Below are 27,500 nucleotides of genomic sequence, written 5' to 3' on the forward strand. Positions count from 1 at the left end.
ATTATTTCAGATGCGCTGCGTTGCCACAACATGTATGAAAAATATATGAAATACTGGTACACTGTAACACGACAAAATGAGGAATATTGAATTAAAGTAGACATATGTCCTTGTTGTCAGACTAGTGTCACTGCATATTCGCTACTGTTTCATTACACTACAGCAAGTATAAGGTACTGAGTTTACAATAGTGAATACATGCATTACTAATTTACAATAGTGAATACATTACTAGTTTACAATAGTGAACAGACAGTATACTGTGGTACATTACAAGAGTGAATACACACTGTAGTACATTACAATAATGAACATACTGTATGTATACAGTACTAGTGCACACGATAGTGAATACATACAGTCCTAGTTAACAAAGAGGAATTTTAGTTTGCAACAGTTAATAGGCCTACATAATATTGCTAGTAAGACACCTCAGGGCGACATGCGACCTCGCCCTGGCCATCTGGCCAGTGATGTATATCGGACCAGTTACCCATGGAGACCCCTGGTACCCATATATGGAGATCCATGTACTGTATATGGAGATATGCTGTGAAAGCCCAAACATGCTTACTCAGTTAAAAAAGTCCTATGATGTCTATGACAAATGACATCATACCCTTTTATGCCCATACATGGAGATCCCTGTCTGTAGAACCAGCCGTTAGTGTGGTATGTGGCCGATGTGGACATTCCCATATGAAGTCCTGTTCATATGGGCTTAATATTTATGACATCAGGGAACTCCATATACTGTATGGGCATAAAAGGGATTCCGTGGTCCCATCCTCTTTTACAGTACACTTTAAGACATAATAAGACATAATAAGACAGAATAAAGACATAATAAGAAATAATGTGTTGGTAATTAGAGCTAATATATTTTATTAGACAGAAACAAAGACAGAATAGTAGAAAGAGCGAATACATTCTCTGGCACCGTCACCTGCCGCGGAACTGCAGCGGCAGACACTGCCGCACGACCGCTAGTTCGACCAGCAGTCGCACTGCATCGCCGGCGATAGGTCCAGCAGTCCCGCCAGTAGGACCGGCGGTCGTGCGGCAGTGTCTGCCGCTGCAGTTCCGCGGCAGGTGACGGTGCCAGAGAATGTATTCGCTCTTTCTACTATTCTGTCTTTGTTTCTGTCTAATAAAATATATTAGCTCTAATTACCAACACATTATTTCTTATTATGGCTTTATTCTGTCTTATTATGTCTTAAAGTGTACTGTAAAAGAGGATGGGACCGATTCCGTTAGTGTGACATCACAAGCCAGAGTGTGATGTCAGAGTGGCAAACCCATTCTGTTACAGTAAGAGGGGTTCCCCTGACATCACAGTGACATCAGAGCATGATGTCAGAGCAAAAAAACATAGAACCACAGTGTCAGGCGTTACAGACAGCGATACATAGAGTACATACATACATACATACTGGACTGGTCGAACAACGCGGAGGCGATTCACAGCAAGGGGAAAAGCAGGTTGTTCTTCCTGAGAAGACTGAGATTGTTTGGCGTGTGCAATAGGATGCTACAGATGTTCTACCAGTCTGTCATGGCAAGTGTCCTCTTTTTTGGAATAACCTGCTGGGGTGGCAACAACAGAGCGGGCGACACCTTTAACCTAAATAGACTGGTGAGGAAAGCGGGCTCTGTTGTTGGGTCATCTCTGCAGGGGGTGGAGGAAGTTGCCAAGGTGCGAACGGCTAGGAAGTTGGACTCCATCTTGAACAACTCCTCCCACCCCCTCCATCTTGAGATCTTCAGTTACTGGAGTAAGAGAGGAAATGACCGTTTTGTCTACCCAGGGCGGAGATGCGAGAGACTAGGAAAGTCTTTTGTACCGGCTGCTCTCAAGCTGTACAACGAGACACACAACGGTCGATTGACAAGGACTACCTTCCTAACGTAGGACGATGGTAGCCTTTTTTTCCTTACTGGAACTATATCTGCACTGACTTTGACCTCTAAGGACCTTCCAGGGAGGGTGTTTTTTTGTGCTTCTTGCCGCATCACCCTTTCTTGTTTATTTTTATTCTTTTTTGCTAGTTGTTTTTATCGCTCTGACCTTTGGACACTGCACTATTAGGTTGTGTTAGTAGTTTTCTTTTAGTATTTCTGCTTGTGTTTGACATGATGTAGAGATACTTGTTGCACTAACTAGCATTGACTGTATGGTCACTTTGATTTGGGCACTGTATTATTTTTTGATAGTCGTGCTTTAAGACACTTTATGTATATATATTATTCGTTCCCTTTCCTGTTGTACCTTGCCCTTACTGTACTTACTGTACTCTGTACTCTGTTCTTGTTTTTTCTTTTTATCTTTTTCATACTTCTCTGTAACTTTGTAAATAACCTTATACTGCTGTGCTGCCTCTGGGCAACACATTTTCCCCCTTGGGATAATAAAGGTATCTATCTATCTATCTATACGGACAAGCTGTGACCGTTCACATACTAAACTTGCGACCTACAGTCTCAACTAGTTTACATTAATTAGTTAACAGTACTAGTACTAATCCGACAACATGTTTAGAGGTTTACTGTAAAAAAAAAAAACAGAAAGAAGAAAAGAAAGAAAACAGCTGGATCCTTCCTTTACAGATACTCTGAGTCAGGGACAAATCATTTTGATGTGCATTTTGTCTTCATGGGAAGATTTCTCATATTTAATTCATGTTACAAAAATGTCATTATCACAGCTTGCTCTTGCACATTTTGAATGCTGCTTCAAGTATATTTTATTATCGGTGCTGTTATTCATGGAACCTGCTAAGACTCACATTTAACAATGATCTGTGAATGCCCATATATGGGCATGTTCTGTCATGCCCATATATGGGCATTCCCAGATCACACTTGCCAATTAAAGACGGCCTTGTACGTTCTATGCCCATATATGGAGATCCCTGTCCCGATGTCATCAATATTAAGGGCATATCTGGGCAATATGCCCATATTTGTTAATGCCCATATATGCGTATGTTCTGCAGTGCCTATTGAGATTGAGTAACTGGTCCGATATACATCACTGGCCAGATAGCCAAGAATTCGCATGTCGCCCTGAGGCGTCTTACTAGTATTATAGATTCCCTGTTGCAAAATCGTGGGATAAAAATGAAAAAGAAAAAAAAGGGGTAAAGTTAATGAGAGAGTCTTACTGTCTTCTACATTGAAAAGTAGAACAGTACTAAAAGTCTGCTAGCAATCACTGACATTGCCATCCTTGGAGCCCCAAACTCTCACTTTTGAGGCTACAAGTGGAAAACATATATTGATATTCACTGAATGAAGCACTGGAGGAAAGGCCATGGAGTCACCAAAACCAGTAGGGGTCATCCTCAGGGGGGCATGAAGGTGCACAGCCAATTCCATGCCAAGTGGTGGACAGACTGTTATACAGGACAAGTAGAACACACCATCATGAGACTTAGTGTACTCATTAACTCTCAGATTCAGACAGTGTACAAATTGAACCAAATGGATCCGTAAAGGTTCACTTTTACTGTGTGGGCTGGGCACTAAATGAGGCACACTGGCACATTATTTGTCATATTCTGCAAGGTAAACCAGCGTTTTTTTAGTTTTTAGTTTTTTTCCCTTTTTTCCTTTTTTCCAGATTGCAGAGTCATGGATACATAACAACTTCAGTAGAGTCAGTAGTGTTAGACAAACAATGCAAGCTAGGATCATTAAAAACTCTTTGCTGAGGGGAATTTGCGCTTTTCCTGGAAAGTAAAATCAGCAGATGTTCCTTTTAGTGAGTGTAATGGAGGGACACATTAATATATGAATATATACACGTTAATATACAGTGGATATACCAGTTATATGATATTATACAGGACATACAGTACTACTACATAGATACAGCACATTCACAGATACAACGTTGATTTGACTGACTGTATAGATTAGATGAAGGCACGCTAGATCATGTAATACAAAACATACATGTGCTAAATCTTAGTGATATATCATGAGAATACATTTGAGGCTTTCCTCTTGTGTTAGTCAGGGAATATTATCAGAATAATTTCAAGTATCTACTTTATGCAGTTTTATTGCTAAGAGTGTCAGGTATAGAACCAAAACTCTTTGAGAGGTGATTTAATCGTAGACAGTATAGATATACAGTAAATCTGTGGTGGACACATTCCCAGCAGCATCTTACCATTGAGCTCACTCCAGTTCCATTATAAACCACATGTTCTTGTTTGGATCAGAGCGTTTCCCCAAACCATCTTTGTAGAAGCCCTACAATCCTTTGTCTCGTTGACACATCACATATCAGTGGCCAGGTGCTTTTGGGAAACAGGGTCCATCTCTGTTCCATTATAAACCACATCTTAGTACTCAGATTCTCTTAATTCCACTCTAACCCGATTTTGGCTGTTAGTGGTCTTGCTTTTCAGAAGGGTGTCCAGAAGCGCCTAGAAGCCAGCAGACAACATACAGTAAATGTTGCAATCTCTAATAGATTTGTATTTATTTAATTTATATAGCACTTTAGACCTCGTTTGCAATGTGAAATAAAATATATGGCACAGCAGTAGATAACAATTGACTCAAACGAGACTAGCATAACTCCAATAAGTCAAATATATAGATTTAAAATATATAGATTTCGGGTTTTTTTCAAGCAGGTGAAAAATTAACTGCAAGAACGTTACAGATCATTAAATCAGGACAGATTAAAAATATTACAACTACATCATTCTGTATCACACAACACATTGTCTGACAAAATGAACGAATGAACGAAAGAAACAAATGAATGAATGAATGAATGAATGAATGAATGAATGAATGAATGACCACTAAGTCAAATAAACAGTTCCTCTGCAGAGGAAATACATAATTGTAATGTAAATAAAATAGAAACAATACATATCAAAACAAGTTATTGTGAAAGAAAAGGAAGAATCCAAAAGGCTTAAAGGGGTACCAACACTGAATGCTTTTGACCTAAGTTCAGTTTTAGTCTAATACAGCAAAAGGGTCTTGGGACTTTCGATTGTACTGATATTCACTGATTTGAGCCAATGAATTAATCAGTGCATGTAAAGAGATATTCAACCCTTACAGCGATGAGCAATTTTTCCATCCATGTATATAAGCACTTATAATATCAAAATAAAGTTTCAATAATATCCTCAACACACATTTCAACCTCTTTGTTCTTGTGTTCTTGTCCCAGGCTCTGAAGTGGCAAGCCTTGATGGCAGCAGCAGCCTGCTCTACAGGCCTAGTCCTGCTCAGAGCCCGACCACCAGAAACAACATCTCTCTGAAGTTTAAGACTTTCAGAAACTCTGGGACGCTGCTCCACGCCGAGGGGCCGGGAGGACACAGCCTTACTCTGGAACTTGAGAAAGGAAAGCTTCTACTGCTGATCAGACAAGGTACTGTACAACCCAGACACACAGATGTTATATTATCAACATACCGTATAAAGGACAACAATATTGAGGCTAAAATACACAAAGAATCGAAGTGGAATTTAAATCAGGCAAAATATGTGGTATAATAGTGGTATTATATTCCAGCCCATGCTGGTGATACAGTATCTCCCCAAGTCCCCGCCGGTGGTCTACCTGTACATAAACCCTGCTGCTGTCTCCCAAGGTACAACAATACTGTCAGAGAGATACTGGCCATATCGCTTGAGTCTTGATACACCCGATTGTTTGGGCCTAATAGATACCAATGTGCATACAGCGGCTGCCAACAGACACCGCTGTTATCTATAGATAATGGTGCAATCTACCAAACTAAAACACTCTCTATAGATATTGCTGCTATCTCCTACAGTATATCATTGCTGCCGAGTGGAAACCTTGTATGTCCACTCTAAACACGTTGGCTATCATCAACAACAAATCAGGGAGAGAGAGGAGAGGCCCTGAAGATCATTTCTCCCTGTATAACTTCCTTCTTCTCACCATAATAACTAGACTGCTGGACATACTGTAGCTAGCTGGCTAAAAACTGACCAACAAAGAAGACTTTTTTAATTTGGTATCCAGAAGGCCATCTGACTTGGAACACTCACTGTTGTTGTTGTTGCCTGATTGAAACTGTCCTTCCATATGTCTGGAAAAAAGAAGCCTCAAGCCTCTGCATCTCCTCTGCATCTCTGACAATGAACAAGGACATCTTCATCTCCCACTCTCGCTTCTGTGTGTGTGTGTGTGTGTGTGTGTGTGTGTGTGCGTGCGTGCGTGTGTGTGTGTGTGTGTGTGTGTGCGTGCGTGCGTGCGTGCGTGTGTGCGTGCGTGCGTGCGTGCGTGCGTGCGTGCGTGCGTGCATGCGTGTGTGTGTGTTTTCCACATTGGTCCAAAATGTTTGTTCTTGCTGTCCTCCCATATTTTGAAGAAGTTAAAACCCTTTGCTTTTGGCAGAGTGAGTTGCCAAACACACACCCACGCAAGGTGCCATCCCCAGGGTAAAAGTAGTATTGGCAAACTTACTCAAAAGTAACAATTTCCCACTATGTTTTTTCCTATAATTGGCACGAATGCCTATTAAGTGGTTTCCAAACTTTTTCATATTTATCAAGGATATATTTAAGATATATAACCCCACACATTTTGTCTTTTATGTTTCCAAAACCCATTCAACATTTTTCAAGATTCGTCTTAAATAGTCTCTGCATGCTCACACACATGGATGGATGGATAGATGGACCCCCATGGGTTTAGGCTACTAAAGTATTTCCATCCAGCCATCAACATGACAAACTGTGTCATCATTTCAACATCTTCAACTATAATTATCCAAGACATATAATAGCCTACACACATTCAGTGGCAACCGAACCATAAATAATACAACAACTAAAATGACTCACTTAAAGCTCTATTATGTAACCTTTTTGTGAATATAATGTTATTTTGTCTAATCTGTATGGTAATTTATACAACTGGGGTGGTTATATTTTGTTTGTCTTCTATTTTATTGAGACATTTAGATCAAGGGTCTTCAACGGGGGGTCCGGGACCCCTAGGGGGGCCCTCCTTTTTTATGTGTTCTCAGAATAGTGTCCATATTCTGAGAACTTTAGCCAAAAATAGCAGATCTGCAAGCTCAACGCCTCGCAGCGCTTGTAGATCGTCAATTGTTGGTGTAGAGGGGAAAAAGAGCAGACCAAGTACAGAATGAGAGGTCAAGTTTATTAAGTATTGACAGTTCAAGTGGTTAAATATCTGAATTGACATGAATCCAAAATACACTGATGATCGTGCTGTTAAACAATAAAACTATATGGAATCTATGAACAGGTTGTGGAGGTCCCTGCTTCACCCCTCTCTCAACTAAGGGGTCCTTGGCCTGAAAACGTTGAAGATATAGATATACCGCTAGATCCTTTCTCTGACATGCGCCATTCAGCACCATGGACAGCGTAAGGGTCAGAGAGCAGAAGAGAGAGAAAAAATGTTATTTCATTCACTGTGGGAATTTTACAGAAAATGTTTTCTTCTTTTTTCCAAAGATTAGTTTTTTTTGGGTAGGCTTTTATGCCTTTATTGGATAGGACAGTAGACTGACAGGAAATGGGAGGAAAGACGGGGAGTGACAAAGGTCGTCTGGATCGGGAATCGAACCGGTGACGCCGCCAGGCATCAATGCATGTGGCAATGCCTATGTGTTATGCGCCTGGACCAGTAGGCCAGCGGGCGCCCCTTCTTCTTTTTTCAACTAATCATTGAGGCGAGGCCTGTTCCAGTTGCTATGCCAGTTTCAGTTCAAACAAATTAAACATAGCAAGGGGTGCATGTCTTGACGACCAACCAATTGATTTGATTGATTCCCATCCATATTATGCAACAATATCACACAAACAGGCAAGAGAGCACCAGGAAAAGTTCAAATGCAACAAATCCAGAGAGATAATAACGACTCCAGCTAAATTCTAATCATTCTAATCAAGTTCACAACACACCAGGCTGGATCAAATAAAGCATTGATGGCACAGGTCTAAAAGTGATAAAAACTAAATTGATTATTATTAAAATGATATACAAACTTTGTTCTCATCTTTACCTCTCCTGTTTGTCATTCTTACTATACTTTGTCCTTGCTATGACACCTGACATACACCTTATCTTATCTTATCCCCCCCCCCCCCCCCCCACACACACACACACACACACACACACACACACACACACACACACACACACACACACACACACACACACACACACACACAACACACACACGCGCACACACACACACACACACACACACACACACACACACACACACACACACACACACACACACACACAGACAGACAGACAGACAGACAGACAGACAGACAGACAGACAGACAGACAGACAGACAGACAGTACATATTACATAGTACATAGTACATATTACACAAAAGATGGGACAGAGGTATAAGGGATAAAGGTATTATGGATGGATGGATGGATGGATGGATGGATGGATGGATCAATGGATGGATCAATGGATGGATTGATGGATGTATAGGGAGGGATAAGAGCAGGTATCCTGGATGAACGGCCGCCTGGAAGATTAAGGGATGAAAGGATGTGCAGGTACATGGATGGAAGGCTGAAGGGAGTTAGAGAAAGAGGGATATTGCTGCAGCAGTCAGATGGCATGCATCACAAGAGCCGTACCATATGGTGACATCACCGCAGATTTAGCCCTGTTTAACCCTACACACACACACACACACACACACACACACACACACACACACACACACACACACACACACACACACACACACACGCACGCACCGCCGGGAAAACATGGTTGGCTGCTGCCTCTGCTCTGCTGTCTCCAGCTCATGCATCATGTTTTACTCTACTGGTCCAGTGTTTTCCACTGAGCCCAGACCTAACACATGTTCCAGTGAATGGGTACCATCCATCACAGCTGTAACTACAGAGAGAGAGATGGAACCAACCAGGATGAGCCCAAGCTCTAATCCAGTTTATTTGAAGTGTGCCGGTGTGCGCACGCCCACGTGTGCACGCGCGCGTGTGTGTATCGCTCTATTTTGCATCCTCGAAAGCACACTATTCTTCACCCCCTTCTCTTTGCTTTCATCTTTCTCACTCTGCCTCACTCAACATCTCTCTTTGCCTCCCCTCTCTCTCTCTCTCTCTTTTCCTTTGTTCCTCCCTATCTGCACCTCACCATCTATCTTTTTCCATCTACGTATGTCTATTCCTCTACTTCTCTCTTGGTCCCCTTCTCACCCTGCCCTCACTGCATCTGTCTTCCCTATATCCAGGTACTGTACGTTGGTCTCTATCTCTTCCTACTGTAGAGTAGAACTAAGTATTGGAGGGAAGACACGTCTCTCTGCCGTAGAGAGGTGTCATCTGTAAGACCTGCCAACCTTTTCACTGGATGACTTCGGCTCTACTGTAGTAGAGCAAATATCCAAGATTAATAGAATACAGTCTGATAGTCAGTAAGCTGAACCATGGTATGTCCTATTCACAATAATGCACTCTCTAAATAGTAAGTCATTATTATGTTCTCACTGTGTGTTAAATAGTATTGTACGGAGCCCTGATTTCACCAGATTTTTTTTATGTATTTTTGTTCTGGTTGTTTTTTTGTGTTGTCGGTGTCTGGTGTGTACGTGTTGGTTGTTTTCTTTTGGTTGTTTGCATTTTGTTTTGTTGTTTTGCCTTTGTGTGGGAGCGGGGAGGGAGGGAAGGAAAAAATATTGTTGGAATGTTTTGGTTAGTGCTTCTATTTGTCTGTTTGTTGTGTGTGGAAACAAATGAATAATACAAAAAGACATAGCACAGTATGACTTAACTAACAAAAGATTGAATAACTCTTTAACACTCGGTTGACTGAAAAAAAATCACTTCCACTCTGACTGCATTTATCAGTCAAATTGACAGGTGCCATAGTTTTGTACTTTTTCTGGTTTTCATGTGTCTATGAGGTTGAGAGTACTTCATTAGACCCCCTGGTGTGGTTGTTATGAGCAATTATATATTCCCTTTGTATTTGGGGTTTCTTCATGGAGGCTGACATCTTACTTAATGAACTGGTGGGTGTGGCCACCTGAAAAAATCTTCCTCCTAGTATAACCATAATACCTGATAATCATGTTTTAGGGGGAATAAAATCATGGCACTGCATCTTTAAAGGAAACACTATAGTTGTTAAAAGAATGTAGCCCTTTAAAGGAAACAGTGTATCCCTTAAAAGAGACTGTATCCTACAGTACATCCCCTTCGAAAGACAGCGTTCCCTTAAAAGTCAGTGTCCAGGGAGATGAAATTAAAGCCATCCATTGTTGTCCGACTCCCAGAACAGAGATGAGGGGCTGTGTTCATCTTTCTAAGGAGCCACACTGAAAATAACTCCCACGCCCTGCCTCAATCCCACCTCTGTCTCTCTTTTGACATCTCTAGTTCTCTGCCTTTCAAGATCCCTTCACTTTTTCCACTTACTGTATTTTTCAATATATCCAGTTCAGTTTCCTTTGTCAGCTTCATTCTCCTCATCTTCTTTATCTCCTCTCTCCTGTCTATATCTCTAAATAATATTTTCTCTCTCCCCTCCCCCCTTTCTCTCTCATCTCTGACTTTTCTTCCCTATGCTTTTGCTGCTCATTGAAACTTGTTGTCATTCCAAACTCTGCAGTTTTTCACCTACTGTACCATATTTTCCTCTTCAGGCTGGCATTTCTTCCCCATTACATGCTCTGTATCTTTCTATCTCTGTATTTTATGTCTTTCTGTCAACCTCTCTCTCACAGGTTTGCGGTCTGCTGCCTACATAATTTACAGTTGGTCAATATCTGGTGCATTTGTGCATCAAACCCTGAGCCACAATATGGTCCAGTCAGCTGTATGACAATGACACAAATAATTCTGATCCAGAGGAGATGTATATATCTCTCCATGAGGCAACACTATGAAATACCGTAGATAAAAGAAGATCAGTTTGAAAGTATTTATTCATTATTGTACACATGGCACCCGGTTCAGTTGTTGTCATTGAAGCTGCTTTGGAGTGTCATTGAAATTTGGAAATTGACTGTTCAAATGACCAGCCTAACTTCTTCATGATGTAATTCACTGTAACCACCATGTTGGTTTGGGTTTATTGAGCCACAGCCTGAAGAACAACGGACAAATAAGATCTTAGTATATGTAGTAATACCTGACTAATATCTAATAACATAATCATTTATATTTGTTAGATACTCATACCATAGAGATGATGATCTTAGACCATCATACTGTAGCTTCATAATCTTAGATAATCTTAAGTGATATTATCAGATGGATCTTTCCATAATGTTGTTTTAGTTACATAATCTCATGCTGAATGTAGTTAACACTTTGCAAGCCACGGGGAGCCCCTTAATATTAAAACCGGAATATACCGGACATCTGAGCAAGGAGTCTCAGCCGCGCCGTCTTTTACCGTACTGGGTCATTAAAAACGAAATAAATGATTTTTATCCGAAAGTCGGCGATCGTCTAACCTTCCCTAGTCACCACTCGTCCATCGATAGCGCATGGCTCGTCTGACATGAAGCAGAAGTGACGTCAGTCATTCTTGGATTATATGCTTTTATTATTATGCGCACGGATCGCGCACGCGAAACGCACGGGGAGCAGATGCCTCGGCCAAAACTGCCACTCTATCCCAATGGAGATCCAGATAATCACGGTGAGCTAACGACCTGGGGATTGAAAAAAAAGAAAAAACAACGGCGCGGTCCAAGAAGGAGGGGTGGCGGGCTCATGTTTATAAACATAATATTATGTCTCAGATCATAATACAATAATAGAAATTTCACGGCTAATCTATCAACAGCCATTCTATTTCGGCTAGCAAAGTGTTAAGGTATTTGTACTTGAGTATTTCCAATTTTCAGTAAGTTTACTATATCTCTGATCCAAATATTGTACTTCTATTCCACTACATTTATTTGGAAACTTTATTACAAAACCTACATTAACCACTTCAAACCTATATACATTTTGTCCATTTGAAAATAGCTGATCTACAAGATTGCGGTGTGACACATTTTGAGCTTGTAGATTGGCTATTTTATACCACCTGCCTTCATGGAAAGCCACTGGAATGGTTTGTCTATAGGGGTTGTGGGGTGCAGATTGACTTTGACTTATTCATGTCATGTCTTGTGATTTTTTTTACTTGCAGTAAATCACCCAAGTCCTGTATATCAACCAGCCTACATCATCCCAACGCAACTCTGTCTGCCTCTGGCTATCCAAACAGCTGGAATAAACAGCTTATTACGATTTATGGGTCCTATCCAAAAACCATCCTATTTCCTCGCCACCGTACATTCATCAAAATGTCACTTAACTAGACTGCGGCCCACTGGCTTGTAATTCAGCCACATCGTTGGCTGTCACTGGAGGAATTCAAACAAGTAAATAAACGTGGGGTCGCTGCCTCGCTGCGTCCTGCCCCAGTAGTTTCAGAGTACGATTTAAGATTTAAGTGTAGCTGACTTAATTAGGTTGTGTCAGAGACTAAGGCAGTACAAGCTTATTACAATAGGGATACATTGTACAGACATTACAGTACATGCAGGATCCCGGGGGACTCATAATTTCTTCACGGTTATCCCTGCCATTGTCTTTGCTATTTCCATTGTGGAGTTATGTATATGTTTGTATTTTCTTAAAGGCAGACCTCACCATTAATTGCTGAATTGGGGTCTACTCTATTGTGAGCTTCAGGTGGCTCATTCCACCAGCAGCCGTGGCCGACAGGAGAGCTCCCAGGCTGGGTGGAGAAGTATAGATTCCTATAGAGTCTGTCTCTTGTGGTGGTGAAATGAATGGAAACGATGTGCCGTTTCAACTCCTCGGTATTTACTGCTATTTTCCTGAAAATGTCATGCAAATGCAGGTTTCTTTCCCTGTTTTGCCTTTCTAATTTTTATGGAGAATGGAGCGTGTTTTTGCAGAAACTCGCAAATGGCAAGAAACCACTCCATTCCCATTGAAAAGCAGAATCCAACGTCATAGGTAGATTTAAACGTCAAAGTCAGAGAAGGACATAAAATAGCAAAAATTGTTGATTTAAAAAGCTCAGTGTTCTGCCAGCCGATATTCACGTTATCCTCCCTTGGGATGGGTCTGTTAACGCACCTTCACAGGTATAATGTAGGTCATACCCCCAGTGAGAATCGAACCCGGGCTGTCGGATTACCAGCCACTCGTCGCTACTGACTGAGCTAACCAGGCAGCTGGTGGACTTCACACACACACTGTGGTGCGGGGGTGAAAAATACTATGCCTACACCTAACCCTAACCCAAACCCTAACCTCAGTAAAACTATGCCTAAACCTAACCCAAACCCTAACCCTAACCTCAGTAAAACTATGGCTAAACCTAAGCCTAAAAAAAATATCGGAGCGGCGCCTCCATCTCAGTAGCGTCCTCAGTAAGAACGCATGGCTAGTATTCCCAACCCTGTAGTCTCGAATCCCAGCGAGATCCCAAGAGATGATAACACATGTATCAGGTGGTTCTGCAAATCCCCTGAAAATCTACTGTCTTGCCAATGGCATGACGTGTGAAGTTTTGAAATGGCACATCTGTATTTCATAGTTACTGATAACATTTAGGCAAGAAAGGAAGGAAGGGGAACGTTTCAGAGAAGTTTCACAGAGACGATACATGGCAGCCCTGCTCATTTGAATAAAGTTGAACAAGTTATTTGTCGCCAAGTCGTGGCAATCTTGTCGCCAGGTGTCTCGCCCCTCCATGTGACATAGCCCAGCTACTACTGGAAATGAATGACTGCTAGTCACTTTGTCTCTTGTTGTTGCTTTGGTTTGAGTGCAGGCTTACAGTGTTGGAGCTTAAAGTTTAAAAAGCTACCGGTACATACGGTACTTCAACTGGTGGCTCAGTTGCTGCAGGCATCACTTATGTCACTCTGCGCTAATGGAACTGTAAATCATCATGTATTATGTCTGTCAGCAGGCAGGCAGAACGGTGAATTTAGACCATGGCTAGTGGTCATTACTAGTTTATTGTACTTTGTCTTCTACTTTGTCCACAATGATTTACTGGTGACTGCCTGTTATATACAGTCTCATAGGGGCTTCAATGAAAAGACAGGTTGTTTTTCATAGGGAGTCATTCCTATGAACAGGCCGGGGAGTACTGTACTGACTATAACCATTTCAATTTCAAGGCCCCCCTTTTGATTAATTAAGCCTCAGAACCCAGATAAAATAAATCTCTATGCAATGCATTTGGTTCCTGACTATCAATAATGTATTTGGGGACACACTGGAACCCCTGGGGATCCCCAGACCCCATGTTGAGAACCACTGGAACACATAGACCACATTAGTCCTTTTAAACACCCCCTTACCAGTCTAAGCATTATCAGAGAAAGGTCATTATGGTGGGAAAGCTAGACTTGAAACAGATCATGTATACTGTGCACAAGCTGGCAGCCCACAGTCTCTGTGGAGGCCGTTTCTGTCGCACAGTGTCAAGTGAACTTGCAAATTAATTGTTGACAGGTTAACAAAGATTACATATGGTCACTGTCGGGCAGGAACCTCATATCTCCAGGTTTCAAATGTGCATGTCTTTCTTTGTAAAGTAAAGCACTGCTTCACCACACAAGACTGTTGCACAAAACTAGTGAAAATAGCAGATCTACAAGCACACAACGCCTCGCACCGCGTGCTTGTAGATCGGCTATTTTCACTAGTTTTAAATCATTTTAATGTGATAAATACAAAACAAACAGTTTTGGACATACAAGGTTTCCACCCGACAACAACAATATAAACTGTTCAACAGCAAACAGCTGTATTAACGCCAACAGTAGAGCAACATGTACAGTATCACTTGAAATGGTCTCTCACTTTGATTTGTTCCATGTCCAACAGGTAGGACAGACCAACTTAAGAAGTTCAAGTGCCGAAACGGCAATGTAGTATTCATTGTTTCCAGTGGTGGAAAGTAACTAAATACATTACTACAAGTACTGTACTTATCTACAATCTTTAGGTATTTGTACTTTACTTGAGTATTTCCAATTTCCAGTACTTTTACTTCTACTCCACTACATCTCAGAAACAAATATTGTTATTTGAATCCATTGCATTTATGTGAAAACTTTACTAGGTTTTGTTTATTAATCAAAAACATATATTAACCACGTCCCTTAGCCATTTGAAAATAGATAGCTCACAATGCGTCGCGACACATTTGAAAACTTGATGAGTACTTTCTACTTTGGTACTTTAAGTACGTTTTCATACCAGTACTTTTGTACTTTTACTTGAGTACATTTAGAATTCAGGACTTCTACTTGTGCGTGTGTATGAGCATGGGTAGCCTCGCGTAGCCAGGCTTACTCATCTGCGAAGAGAAAAGCCTGGTGACAATATCAGGCAGAGACTGTTCAACTTCCGCCGTGAGAATTTCACGGGAAGACTGCAAGGCATGACGTAACGTCCGTTAAACGCAGCACTTCCGCCACTTCCGCTAGAACCAACCGGAAGTTATATTGTGGCCAGGGTGGAGCATGGGTGTGTATGAGAATTTTGTATGTCTTGAGCCAGACTTTCATTTCCACCTGTGACTCAAATTGTGAATTAATTGTGGTACTTTCCGTCCATTGGCTGATTGTGTTGACAGTTGTAGTTGTGGCATTGGGTATGGATGAAACACCAGTCTGCTTCCTGATAAGCCCTGTCATTGTCTTCCTTCATAAACCGATTTAGAGTTACTGCAAAGAGGACTGGGAATTGTAAGACAAACACCAATGTAACTCCATTCAAGGTGGATAAATGTAGGAATTGTTGCTTGTTTATTACAAGCAAAGTTTTTTTTTCTTCAAGCTTTTTACGTTTTTAGTGGCCAAGCCCGAAGGGATGGAGCCACTATTGTATTGCTATACCTTTTATTATTCTGCCCTGTCCCCAACAAAGTGTTGAGGTGTTCATGTATGGAATTTTTAACTCCAAGTTTTACAAGAGCTTGCAACATAATAAAGACATGCCCTTTTAATATCAACAATCCCTCATAACTGTGCTCAGCTGTTTATAATGCTCATTTGTTCATTGCATGGTGTTCTTTCTCTCAAGTTCAGTATTCTATAGCTTATTGTGCATATTGCATATATGTGTTTCTCATTAGTGCTTAGTGCATGCGGTTGACACGCACTGACCTTTTTGTATTCTTTTTGTTTTTCTAGCATCTTAACTAACTTCCATAAGCATATCATGCACAGTTCCCATTTGCCGCTATGCTCTTGTTTCTTGTTTAATCTCCTTTCCCACTTGCCCCCTTCTTTTTTATTTTTTCCTGCTTGGCTTTATCGCTATATTTTTGTTTTGTTTTAGTTTTTTTGCTGAGTGTGGTATTTGGTCTTTGTATGTGGCTTTTTTTTGTGGGGGGGTCTTTTGAAATAATAATATAAAGAAAGTTGTAGTCTGTGAGTGTAACACTAATACTGAGTGTACTAGTGGGGATATTACTGTAGCTATTGCTCGAAACACACTTGCTGCCATTGTGATCAAACCAGCAACCTTTGGTTACCACCCACAAACATTGTATGCCCCCTCTGCTTCATTATCTTCCAGAGAGCATATATCTCCTCCGAGTGAGAGAGAGAGTTGGACTTACAGCCGAGGGAGGTAGAGTGAATGAACAAGAAAAATAGAGACAGAAAGAGAGGAGAAAAAAAGGAAAGTTCCAGTAATGGATGTCCATAAAGTAATTTTCCTATTTGTTTGACAAGCCTCGTCTCCGTCTATTGATCCCACTTGACTATTTTGGCCTCATCTATGTTGTAATCAAATACACTGTTTGGTTAAGTGGGATGAAATGACAGACATTCATCATAGGGTAGTGGAGCTTACTCTTGCATGCTCTCTCTCTCTCTCTCTCTCTCTCTCTCTCTCTCTCTCTCTCTCTCTCTCTCTCTCTCTCTCCTTGGCTTCCTACTGTATATTGCTGTCTTTCAGACAGTATTGATCTCTCTATCTTTCTACTTCCTTTCCTATAAAACTCACCTTCCCCCTTTTCTCTATAGCTATCAACACCCCCCAGCACCTGACTCTCTACATGAAGTTGTCTCCCTTCAAACAATATCTAATACATTTTTAATGACCGGGTGTGCTTAGCCTTTTCTAAACCTCCGCTCAGCAGAATATACAGTATTTCCTCTCTTGCTCTGTTTTTCTCTCTCCAACCCCCTCCCCTCTCTCTTACAAACATAATTGTTTTTTCTTTTTTGCTGCAGTTATTTTGGTTTTCTTTTGAATGGTGTGTGTTCCCCCCTTATCGGTCTCAGTCCTCTGTGGCCATATGCAGATACCCAGCAGTCCCTAATGAGACGAGGGGAATGAGTCAGTTCACCTCCTTTCACTGTGTGAGGCAATTACATTATTCAGCTGTATAAGGCAGCGATTCTCAACCTGTGGGCCTTGGGATCATTGTGATACAGATAGGAACTTACAGTAAAGTATACTCCACTGCTCCAAACTGGAACACAATACAGTAGATTAATTAATCATTAAAGGGGCCCCACCATGCTTTTCAAAATATATATTTCATATAAATATTGGTCCACAATATGGTTGGTTATATACAGGTTTTAGCCCAAACAACCACTCGGATATTTAAATGTCATGTCCTGTCTGTCTCTAATTCCAAGCCATTTCAGATACAATACCAAAATGCCCTTTGTTGGCATTGCTGTCTTTGGGCTAAAATTGGAACGATACAGAGAAGATAAGCAAGCATGGTATCACAATAAGAACCATGTAGAGTCAATCCATTCAAGCCAATTTTAGTACCACTTTACCTCATGGTTCCACCTCATATATATCTAGTCTCAATAGAATATAGCCTCCCAATTTCAAAAGAGACGCCCATTCAGAAAATCACTGAAATGAAAGGCAAGGCTTAAGGCCCATTCCCACTGGGCCAGATAACAGATAAAAAAATCTCTTTCTCCAGATATTTTTCCATTCAAAGTGGATGGTAGATACAGATAAAAAAAAATATTTGCCACAGATAAAAGTATCTGTGGCAAATATCTGTGGTAGATATTTTTTTGTATCTGTATCTACCATCCACTTTGAATGGAAAAATATCTGGAGAAAGAGATTTTTTTTATCTGTTATCTGGCCCAGTGGGAATGGGCCTTTAGAGTTAATGAATGGGTCTTTTTGTGGGCTGGAAGAGACAATGGGAAGACCAAAAGACAAGAAAAAAATGAAAAATGGCCCCAGCCATCTGAGCACTTACCGGCTGCCATGTTACTGTAAGTGGTCAGATGGGTGGGCTGGGAACACTAATAAAAGGTTGGGAACCACTGGTATAAGGAGTTGTCCTGGGGTATTGCAGCTTTCATTAGACCCACTGTGTTCGATAAAGGAAACCACATAATATAGGAAAGGACAGACTTGAAGGTCAGGAAATGTGGAGAACATATCAGGAAGTTTGGACTAGACTTAACGGAAACTGTAAATCATTGTGGATTAAGGTCTGTCAGCGAGCATTTGCAAAAGTACGGCAGAATGATGGCCAGTGCTGTGATATCGACTTGTGTGTGTGTGTGTGTGTGTGTGTGTGCGTGCGTGCGTGCGTGCATGCGTGCGTGCGTGTGTGTGTATACTGTATCTTCCTGGTTTCTCCTGGACAGCTGTTGTCTCTGATGCTCCATCTTCAAATGTGTGTATTTTTGATTTGTGGTGGTAGGGGTAGAACAGAAGTGTTATTAGGTTTAACTGGAATAAGGATTATGGTTGATGACCAGGCAAGGAGAATCACTGGGTTATGAAAATACGATTGAAGATAATTGAGGAATCCGTACCAGATGGGGTGTGAATCTATTATGTTAGTGTCCATAGATAGGTTACTGTAGGTTTTTTCCAGTGAGCAATGTTTATGTTTCCCTTTGATTACCTGTTCATTAGGATAGTTTTCTTGGAGACAGTTAGGGCCACAAGGAGTAGTCTATTGTGTGCAATATTTTGATCCATGTTTGATATATCACAGAGTAAGCATATTGACAGAGTCAGCAGGATACGGCAGCCCAGGAAACATGATAGAGATTGAATGAGATCCTTCCAAAACTGTGCTACTGGTGTGCAATCCCAATTGGCGTGGATGTAATTATCAGGGATACATCCTATTTAAGCCCTTTGGGCTTCTTGCCTCCTCCTGGCACTTTTCTTTTTATATTTTGAGCACTTTGTTTGTATTGTTTTTGCATTGTGCTAAATACATCAAATCAAATCAAGTGATGTGAATGCCATGGTGAATATTGTTTAGGCGGTATAGCGAAATCTGTGGATTACTTTATGATACTGTACTGAATGAGTTGTAGATTTGCATTGTTAGTTGTTAGTCATAGAATATATATTTTTGCATATTTGGATCCAGCTAAGTAAGTTTGATAGTGATGCAATTTTTTACATTTTGGTTAGACGTTTTAGGTGTTTAGGTGTTTAGATGTTTATTTTTTCTTAAAGATAGATTTGAAATATATTAAAAAGCCTGTTGGCATAACAATGTTGGGGAAATTATTTAATGGTGCTATAATACTCATGTCGTTTGATCAAATACAACAAAAATATGGCCTACCTCATAATCATCGTTTCAGATTCTTTCAGGTGAGGGATTTTATTCGCAGAAGTACAACATTACTAACTAACGTAGATACCTCTCCAATTGAGAGAATATTGATGATGGATTTCACAATTAGCACTCTCTATGGCATGTTAAGGTCTAATACAACGGTTAATACCCAGGATACTAAGAGGAAATGGGAAAGAGACCTTGGGGTTGATATTGATGATGAGGTTTGGTGCGAAATATTTGAAAACGCCAACAAACTTTCCGTGTGTAATAGGGCCTCGTCGATTCAGTTAAGAACCATACACAGAATACAGATTTCACCTAGCCTTCGCCATAAAATTCATTCTAATTTATCCCCCCTTTGCATTAAGTGTAAGACTGAGGAAGGAGACTATGTCATGTCATAAGATTGAACGATACTGGTGTGATGTTGTACAAGAGCTGAATGAGATCGTTAATATAGAGTTTGAACTTGACCCTTTGTGTCAAACGTCTGTTTAATCTCTTAACCTATGCTGCAAGGAAAAATATTTTGTTGTCTTGGATCAATGAAAATCGCCAAAAACTAGAGATTGGCATAAAATAATCATGCAGTGCATGCCGTTGGATCTGACCTGCCTGCTGCGCTCCACAACCGATACCTTCTATAAAATTTGGGACCCATATTTACGTTGTATTGGTCCTCAACTGGCTGAGACCTTGACAATAGGGTTCCTTAACAGAAGTGATACTGCAAACCTTGATGGATAAGATGGGATCATCACTTTTTGTTCCTTTATTTAATACTGTGGTTTTGTTTTTCATTTTGTGTATGTATACTATGTATGTATATGAGTGTCTAATCCTATATATATGTGGTTATATACTGTATATAATATTATTGCTAGGTATAAGACATGTACATTGATATCTGTGTCCTTTGCTTTTGCAACATGTCTGAGCTGAGCTGTCTGTTTGTCTGTCTGTCTTTGTCATAAAATTATATATTATATACAGTATATTAAAAAGGCTATTGGCCAGGAAGGCCATCCAATAAAACAAGATTTTAGTCCATTGAAATAATTAATTAAATTTAAGGGTTGATTTTAAATTGAAAATGTAGACTATCTGCTGTGAAATAAATACATTATGGTATTTACAATCTGATCCATGCTCAGCCCTGCACCAATCAATGTTACTGGGTTTAAAGATGGGGAGTTAAGAATTCAGGGGTTAAAGCCAAAACAAATCGAGAGACTGAAAATTACTTTCAGACCATGTCCCAATATGTGATTTTAGAAACATGGCGCGTGCAGTGCACACCAATATTTGGGGCGTTTCCCTGAAGTTCTGAACTGCCTTCATGCCTGAATGTGTATGTGCCAATCCATGCTTCATTTTATAGAAGTATCTTCTGAAGTTCTGTTGTATTCTATTGTTAGTCTGGCCAATTCAAATACTCATCTTGAAATTATAACTGCTTTTTAGTTTGGAGATCACTCGACTAGCGTTTTGACGACTTTGTCATTCATGCCGTGGCCATCGCTACACCTCCCCCTTATTTTTCTTTTGTATTTTTTTGCAGATCTGCACTGATAGCCCTTATGGAATTCTCAAGACTGACTTTCTCTTCTTGCTCTTGTGTGTGTTCCAGGCAGGGGTGTGTCCTCTGAGGGCCAGCATGGTGTGGTGTGGGTGGGGAGTCTGCTGGATGACCAGCACTGGCACCATGTGGTGGTGGAGCGTGTCAGCGCTCTGCTCAACCTCACTGTGGATGACAGCACGCTGCAGCTCCTCCTCCCAGCACACTTCAACCACTGGGACGTCCAACAGGTGTGAGGCTGCAAACATGCACACACAACACCAGTGGTGGAAAAAGTACTCTAATCTTTTACTCAAGTAAAAGTCTCTATACTACACTGTTACTATACACTGTACTCTGTCACAAGTAAAAGTCAGAAATTCAAAATGTAAAAGTAAGAGTAAAAGTACGAAAGTATTGGCATCAAAATATACTTAAAGTACCAAAAGTAAAAGTACAAAAATGTTTGAAAATAGCAGATCTACAAGCTCACAACGTGTCACATCGCGACTATCTGGATGGGAAAAAATGGATCGGAATATCTCTCCCTCAAGTGCACATGGAAACATGCGTTGCACACATGCACACGTGCACGTATGCATGCCCGCGCACCCCTCCCCCTGACCCCCTCCCCCTCTCCCTCCCCCTCCTCTCCACACACACACACACACACACACACACACACACACACACACACACACACACACACACACACACACACACAGACAGACAGACAGACAGACAGACAGACAGACAGACAGACAGACAGACAGACAGACACATACTGTACAGATAGATAGAATATGAATCAGTAGATATATGTGTAAATATAATTTTTAAATGATGTGTATTGTTTTGTGTCTAGCTGAGCGTGGGAGCTGTGCAGAGTCCCAACTATCCTAGACCAGGCATCTCCAAGAGGACCTTCCACGGCTGTCTGGAGAACCTGCTCTACAATGGCCTCAATGTGATCCACATGGCTAAAGACAACAGCCCCATGGTTACTGTGGTGGTGAGTTAGTTACTGTAACAGAACTTTTCATCTGATATACATGGCTAAACACAATGACCAGACTGGGACTAATGATTTGTTCATGTTTGTTCATTATATATCCCCATGTTACAGTAAAGAGAGGGCAACAGATAATCGTAAATAATGGGGGGAAAGACAAATAATAATAATAAAAGTACTTCTAGTATAATATTGTCTTAAGTAATTACACAATGATCTTACATTTTTCATAGTATTTGATACTTCAACACAGGTGGAGAAAGTAAATCCACCAAAGCCGCTTCCACGCATGACAATAATCACCTCATCACATTACCGCACGTCTCGACAAAAATAACAATAAGTGCTGACAAAATCATGTCAATGCGACTCATGTCGAAGTGACTCATGTCGATGCAACTCATGTCGACACTCTTGTCAGATGAAACACAACGTGCAAAAAATATAGTTGTTAACAGGTACAGTAGTTACAATGACTAAGCTGTGTGTGGTGGCTGGGTTATCATTCTTATCAATGCAATAAACATTTTTTTAAATTTTTAATTTGCCAACATTTAGACTTGCTTTTCTTCAGGGTGTCATACCCTCATTCCCTAAAGAAGACCTACCGGTATGTCGAAACATTTAACGGTTAATAAAAAAAAGGTTTATTGCATCGTGGCTATGAGCTGTGCGACCTCTTATCTTTTCAACAATCTTCCGTGGTCAGCACCTCCTCACTGTTGGTGTTCGCTCCTGTCCTATTGTTCACCTTCCAAGTATTGATATTACTCTTCAGATTATGTCTGTTGCTTCCTAGATTTACTGAGCTGACAATGTTAGCCATTAAAGTAAGCTATTGTACAGTACATCTGTGCAGCTCACCCAAGCTGCCTAGGAACAAATGTGGGGATGTATATACATTTAATTTCAAATGTAACTTTAAGATAATTGGAGATATAGCTGTTTTTAATGCTAAACATCGCTAATAACTTTCATATAAGCAACTGTTGTTGTTGTTGATATAGACTAGTTTCTTTGTGGCTTGGCTGGAATAAACAGAATGAACTGTGTGTGTGTGTGTGTGTGTGTGTGTGTGTGTGTGTGTGTGTGTGTGTGTGTGTGTGTGTGTGTGTGTGTGTGTGTGTGTGTGTGTGTGTGTGTGCGTGCGTGCGTGCGTGCGTGCGTGCGTGCGTGCGTGCGTGCGTGCGTGCGTGCGTGCGTGCGTGCGTGCGTGCGTGCGTGCGTGCGTGCGTGCGTCTGTCTGTCTTGTGTGTGTGTGTGTGTGTGTGTGTTTAAAGTTCATATTCAGATAAACAGTTTTTCCCGCTTACTCAGCAAGCTGTCAGAAGGTTTGATTTTAGCTGGTATTCCTCCTTGCTGGGGCCAAATCGAAAGCATTCATTTTAAATTCACTTCACCGACCCAATTCTGGCATTCCTTTTGCATGTGAATGTGTGCATGCATATATTTACACACATTGCAAATTTTGGGATGGTCCCTGCTGTTCTGCCTGGAACACTTTTCACTCATATTTTATTTACGGTTAAACATCAACTAGCCTTGTGCCCGGGGGTTATGCACACTCAAAGTATATGAGGGATTAAATGTTGGAGAACTCAGACCGGGTAGAACAGTCACCATTGACATCCAGTTGTGCAATACCCGTTGTATCGTCAGCATGCAGACAGACAGCCATGGTGGCGACACTGTTTATTATCAGTGATGAGCATGCTCATCTCCAAATGTGGGCATTGTTTCAGCAAGCAGCTATTACCATGGAGGATGTCAGCATGCTGATCTCCAAATTTGGGCATTGTTTCAGCATGCGGCTGTTACCATGGTGGTGACACTGTTTAGTATCAGTGATGTCAGCATGCTGACAGGTGGTCAGACGGCGGACAAACGGACAGACAGACATTTGCTAAATGAATAGTTAGATTGTAAAGATTTCTGATGATAATCTTCACTTATGCTCCGACGAAGTGCAGAGCTACACCTCACAATACATCATGTCAGCGACACGTTGTGAGCTTGTAGATCGGCTATTATCTATGTGCAACACCATTGTACCACACACAGTATAGTATACATCTGGCTTTAATTGTGCTCACTACTCACCCTTCTTTTGGAAGAAATTAGTAAGTCGTTGTTTTCATATACTGTTTTCGTTCTCTTTCCTTTCTTTCTATTATTCAGTGTTCATTCCTGTCAAGAGCCTGCCTATCCAGTAATTTGCACACACATACCGTTTCCATATCCGCTAATCTTAATTTAGTTATGATACTAATTACCATCGCTAAAAACAAACAAAAATTAATTTCATTTAGCATTTAGCATGACCATTGTGAGTACGTACATCTGCTTCACTGCTTAGCGATAAGGCCTCATAAGCCTGCACCCATTTGCCAGTCCATACCTGTGAACCAATGAGAATCAATCGTTAAGGAGTGATAACTCGTTAACAAGGCTAACAAGGTGTTGATGAGGGCACTGCAGGATCCTTCTGTTTTGCCATTAAGAAATACAGAACAGAGGTTTTTGAAAAAGGCTAAGGACAGCTCAGCAGTGTGAGCACTTTGAACCAGTTTTGCCAATTAATTAATGTGTGTGTTGTCACTGCTGTTGGATCCTACTTACTCACCTGCCCCCGCCGGGAGGACGTAGACTCGTAGAGCCTCCGTTCTACTTCTCACAACACTCCCTGCTGACAGGTGTGGCCCCCGCCTGTAGGAGTACCTGCAGTGACAAATATCACCCTCCCCAGTCCCCACCCGGCTTCCCTCCCCCGAACACCAATTCTGTTTGTTTAGACTATGGACACTTGACAAAGACGGATGCACCACGGTGGATTAAAACCCCCAGCCACCGCGGTGGTGGGCAGGCACTTTACCATTGATTGCGCCACCCGAGCGCCAGAGAGAGCATGAGGCCAGGGTTCTTAAAACACTTTCTTCAACATCCACCCGGATCTAATCTAAGTTGTCCAGAAATGAATGTGGACCATCACAAATCTAAAAATCTAAAAAATCTTTCCCTTTACCTGATCCTGTAAGTAAACTTTCCTGACCTGAGCCCATCCTTTGACAACACTGCGTGATGATTAAATCTCTTTGTTGTATCAATTTATCCCCTGAGCAAGCAGGCAGGCTCTATTAACTCAATGGTAAAAATGTCAGCAATTGCGCAAGAGACCCGGTTTCAAATCCGGGGTAGAAGAAGAAAGTTATTGTGCAGCTTTAATGATAACTGAGAAAACACATCAAGCAAGTCCTCAGAGATGTGTGTGCGTGTGCATGTGTGTGCGCACACGCGAGTGTGAATGATTGTGTGTGTATTTTTAGGGTTGCTTCAGGCAATCTTTCTATAGGAGTGAATCTCTGCGGACCTCTTCCCTCCATGTGTACTGATACTGTTTATCACCACAATGGCTGTACAAAGAGCCTTTAGATGTGATCTAGCGGTGTGTTCCTGACCGTTATCGAGATAGCAGGCATGTGTTCTCTATAGGGGAAGCTTTCTGTTATCTATCACTGCTGCAGCTGCAGCAATAATGCTGTCATTACCACTACTCAATACAATGGAGCACAACATATTGTAGATGTCTAGATAATACTGAACACATGCTCCCCCCTTCTCTGGCCCTACTCTTCTCTATACTCACTGTTGTTAATCTACCGGTAACTCTTAGAGCAGGGGTCTTCAACATTTTCAGGCCAAGGACCCCTTAGTTGAGAGAGAGATGAAGCAGGGACCCCGTCCCCCACAACCTGTTCATTGATTCCATATAGTTTGACAGCATGATCATCTGTGTTTTTTGGATTCATGTCAATTCGTGTTTTCAGATATTTAACCGCTTGAGCCTCATTACCTAATAAAAGTCTGCTCTTTTCCCCCTCTACAGCAAACCTCTTTGCCAAAAATAGCTGATCTACAAGCTCACAACGCCTCACGCTACGAGGCGTTGTGAACTTGTAGATCTGCTATTTTTGGCTACAGTTCTCAGAAAACGGACACTATAGGGTTCAAGTTGTTAATATAAAAAAGATTGGAAGATTTGGAGTACCCCCTGTAGTAACTCTGAGGATCCCTAGGGGCCCCGGACCCCCTGTTGAAGACCCTTGTCTTAGGGTGTATACATACATATGTATACTTGGTTACAACTAGATAGATGAACACTGAGGATTTTACTGTGCATTTATTTTTGTCCCCTTGCACCTTGTCCGTCCGTCCGCGTGTATGTCTGTGGACAGCTAATCTCCAGCACCATTGGCTTGATCGCAGCAAAACTGTGCACACACACTCCCTGGATGCCAGACCTCTGCCACAAATTATTCACATGGGCCTGTTACAGCGCCACCAGGAGGCCGCTTTTTGCTCAACATTTCTTTACAGCACTCCTACAGATTTTGCACAAACATTACGCAAATCAGCACACAGGATCTCTAATAGTCATTAAACAAAACAGGTCTTTCAGATTTTTGGAGATTCCGTCCTGATGGACTCCTTCACTTGGAGTGCCCCAGGTGAAGGAGTTTAACACAGTAAGTGCCGTACCCAACTAAAGATTGGATTTCGAAACCAACTGTTGAGTGCAAAACCCGACTCAAGTCGGGATATAACGTTTCCTATTGTAAACCATAGCGTGTGGTCTGCGGCAGCCAGCACTGATGATAACAGAGTGTTATTGCAGTCTCTGTATCACACTGTTATGATGAAAAGAGAGATGAGCCAGAAGGCAATGCTCTCTGTCTAGTGTCTACCAAGCAATCTCCGTTTCTACTCTCACCTATGGTCATGAAGTGTGGGTCATGACCGCAATAATAAGGTTGCGGGTACAAGCGGACAAAATACGTTTTTTCAGACAGTTTGCTGTCATCTCCCTTAGAGATAAGGTGCGAAGTTCAGTCACCTGAGAGAGACTTTGAGTAGAACTGCTACTCCTATGCTTGGAAAGGAGACAGCTTAGGTGGTTTGGGCATCTAGTACGGCTGCCTCCCTACCTAGGGAGGTATTCTATGCACGTCCCACTGGGGGCAGACCCCCTGGCAGACGAAAGACCAGATTGAGGGATTACATCTCCACACTGGCTTGGGAACGCCTGGGAATCCCCAAGGACGTAGTGGATAATGTTTCTCAGGAGAGGGAACACTGGAAATCTCTGTTGGAATTGTTACTCCTGCGACTTGATTCCGGATAAGCCGTTGAAGATGGATGGCTGGATTGGCAAAGTTTGCAGGAGTTCTCTGTTTTGAACAAAATACCTCAAATCATGAACACAGCGTGAGATTTCCGTGAAATTTTGCACGCTCATTC

The 27,500-nt window shown here is 41.4% G+C and overlaps 1 protein-coding gene across 1 annotated transcript in view; it reads left to right on the forward strand.

The window, feature by feature from the left end:
• LOC308284978 (contactin-associated protein-like 4) overlaps positions 1-27,500 on the forward strand; it is a gene marked incomplete at both ends in the record, with an annotated part of 170,405 nt that overhangs the window by 65,259 nt on the left and 77,646 nt on the right. The window contains 3 exons of the mRNA XM_080725699.1: positions 5,207-5,410; positions 21,266-21,444; positions 22,059-22,205. Of these exons, the coding sequence (XP_080581825.1) occupies positions 5,207-5,410; positions 21,266-21,444; positions 22,059-22,205 (530 nt within the window). The remainder of the gene's footprint in view (positions 1-5,206; positions 5,411-21,265; positions 21,445-22,058; positions 22,206-27,500) is intronic.

The sequence above is a fragment of the Nannobrachium achirus genome, assembly GCF_963921795.1.
Source record: "Nannobrachium achirus genome assembly, chromosome: 5".
NCBI lineage: Eukaryota > Metazoa > Chordata > Actinopteri > Myctophiformes > Myctophidae > Nannobrachium > Nannobrachium achirus.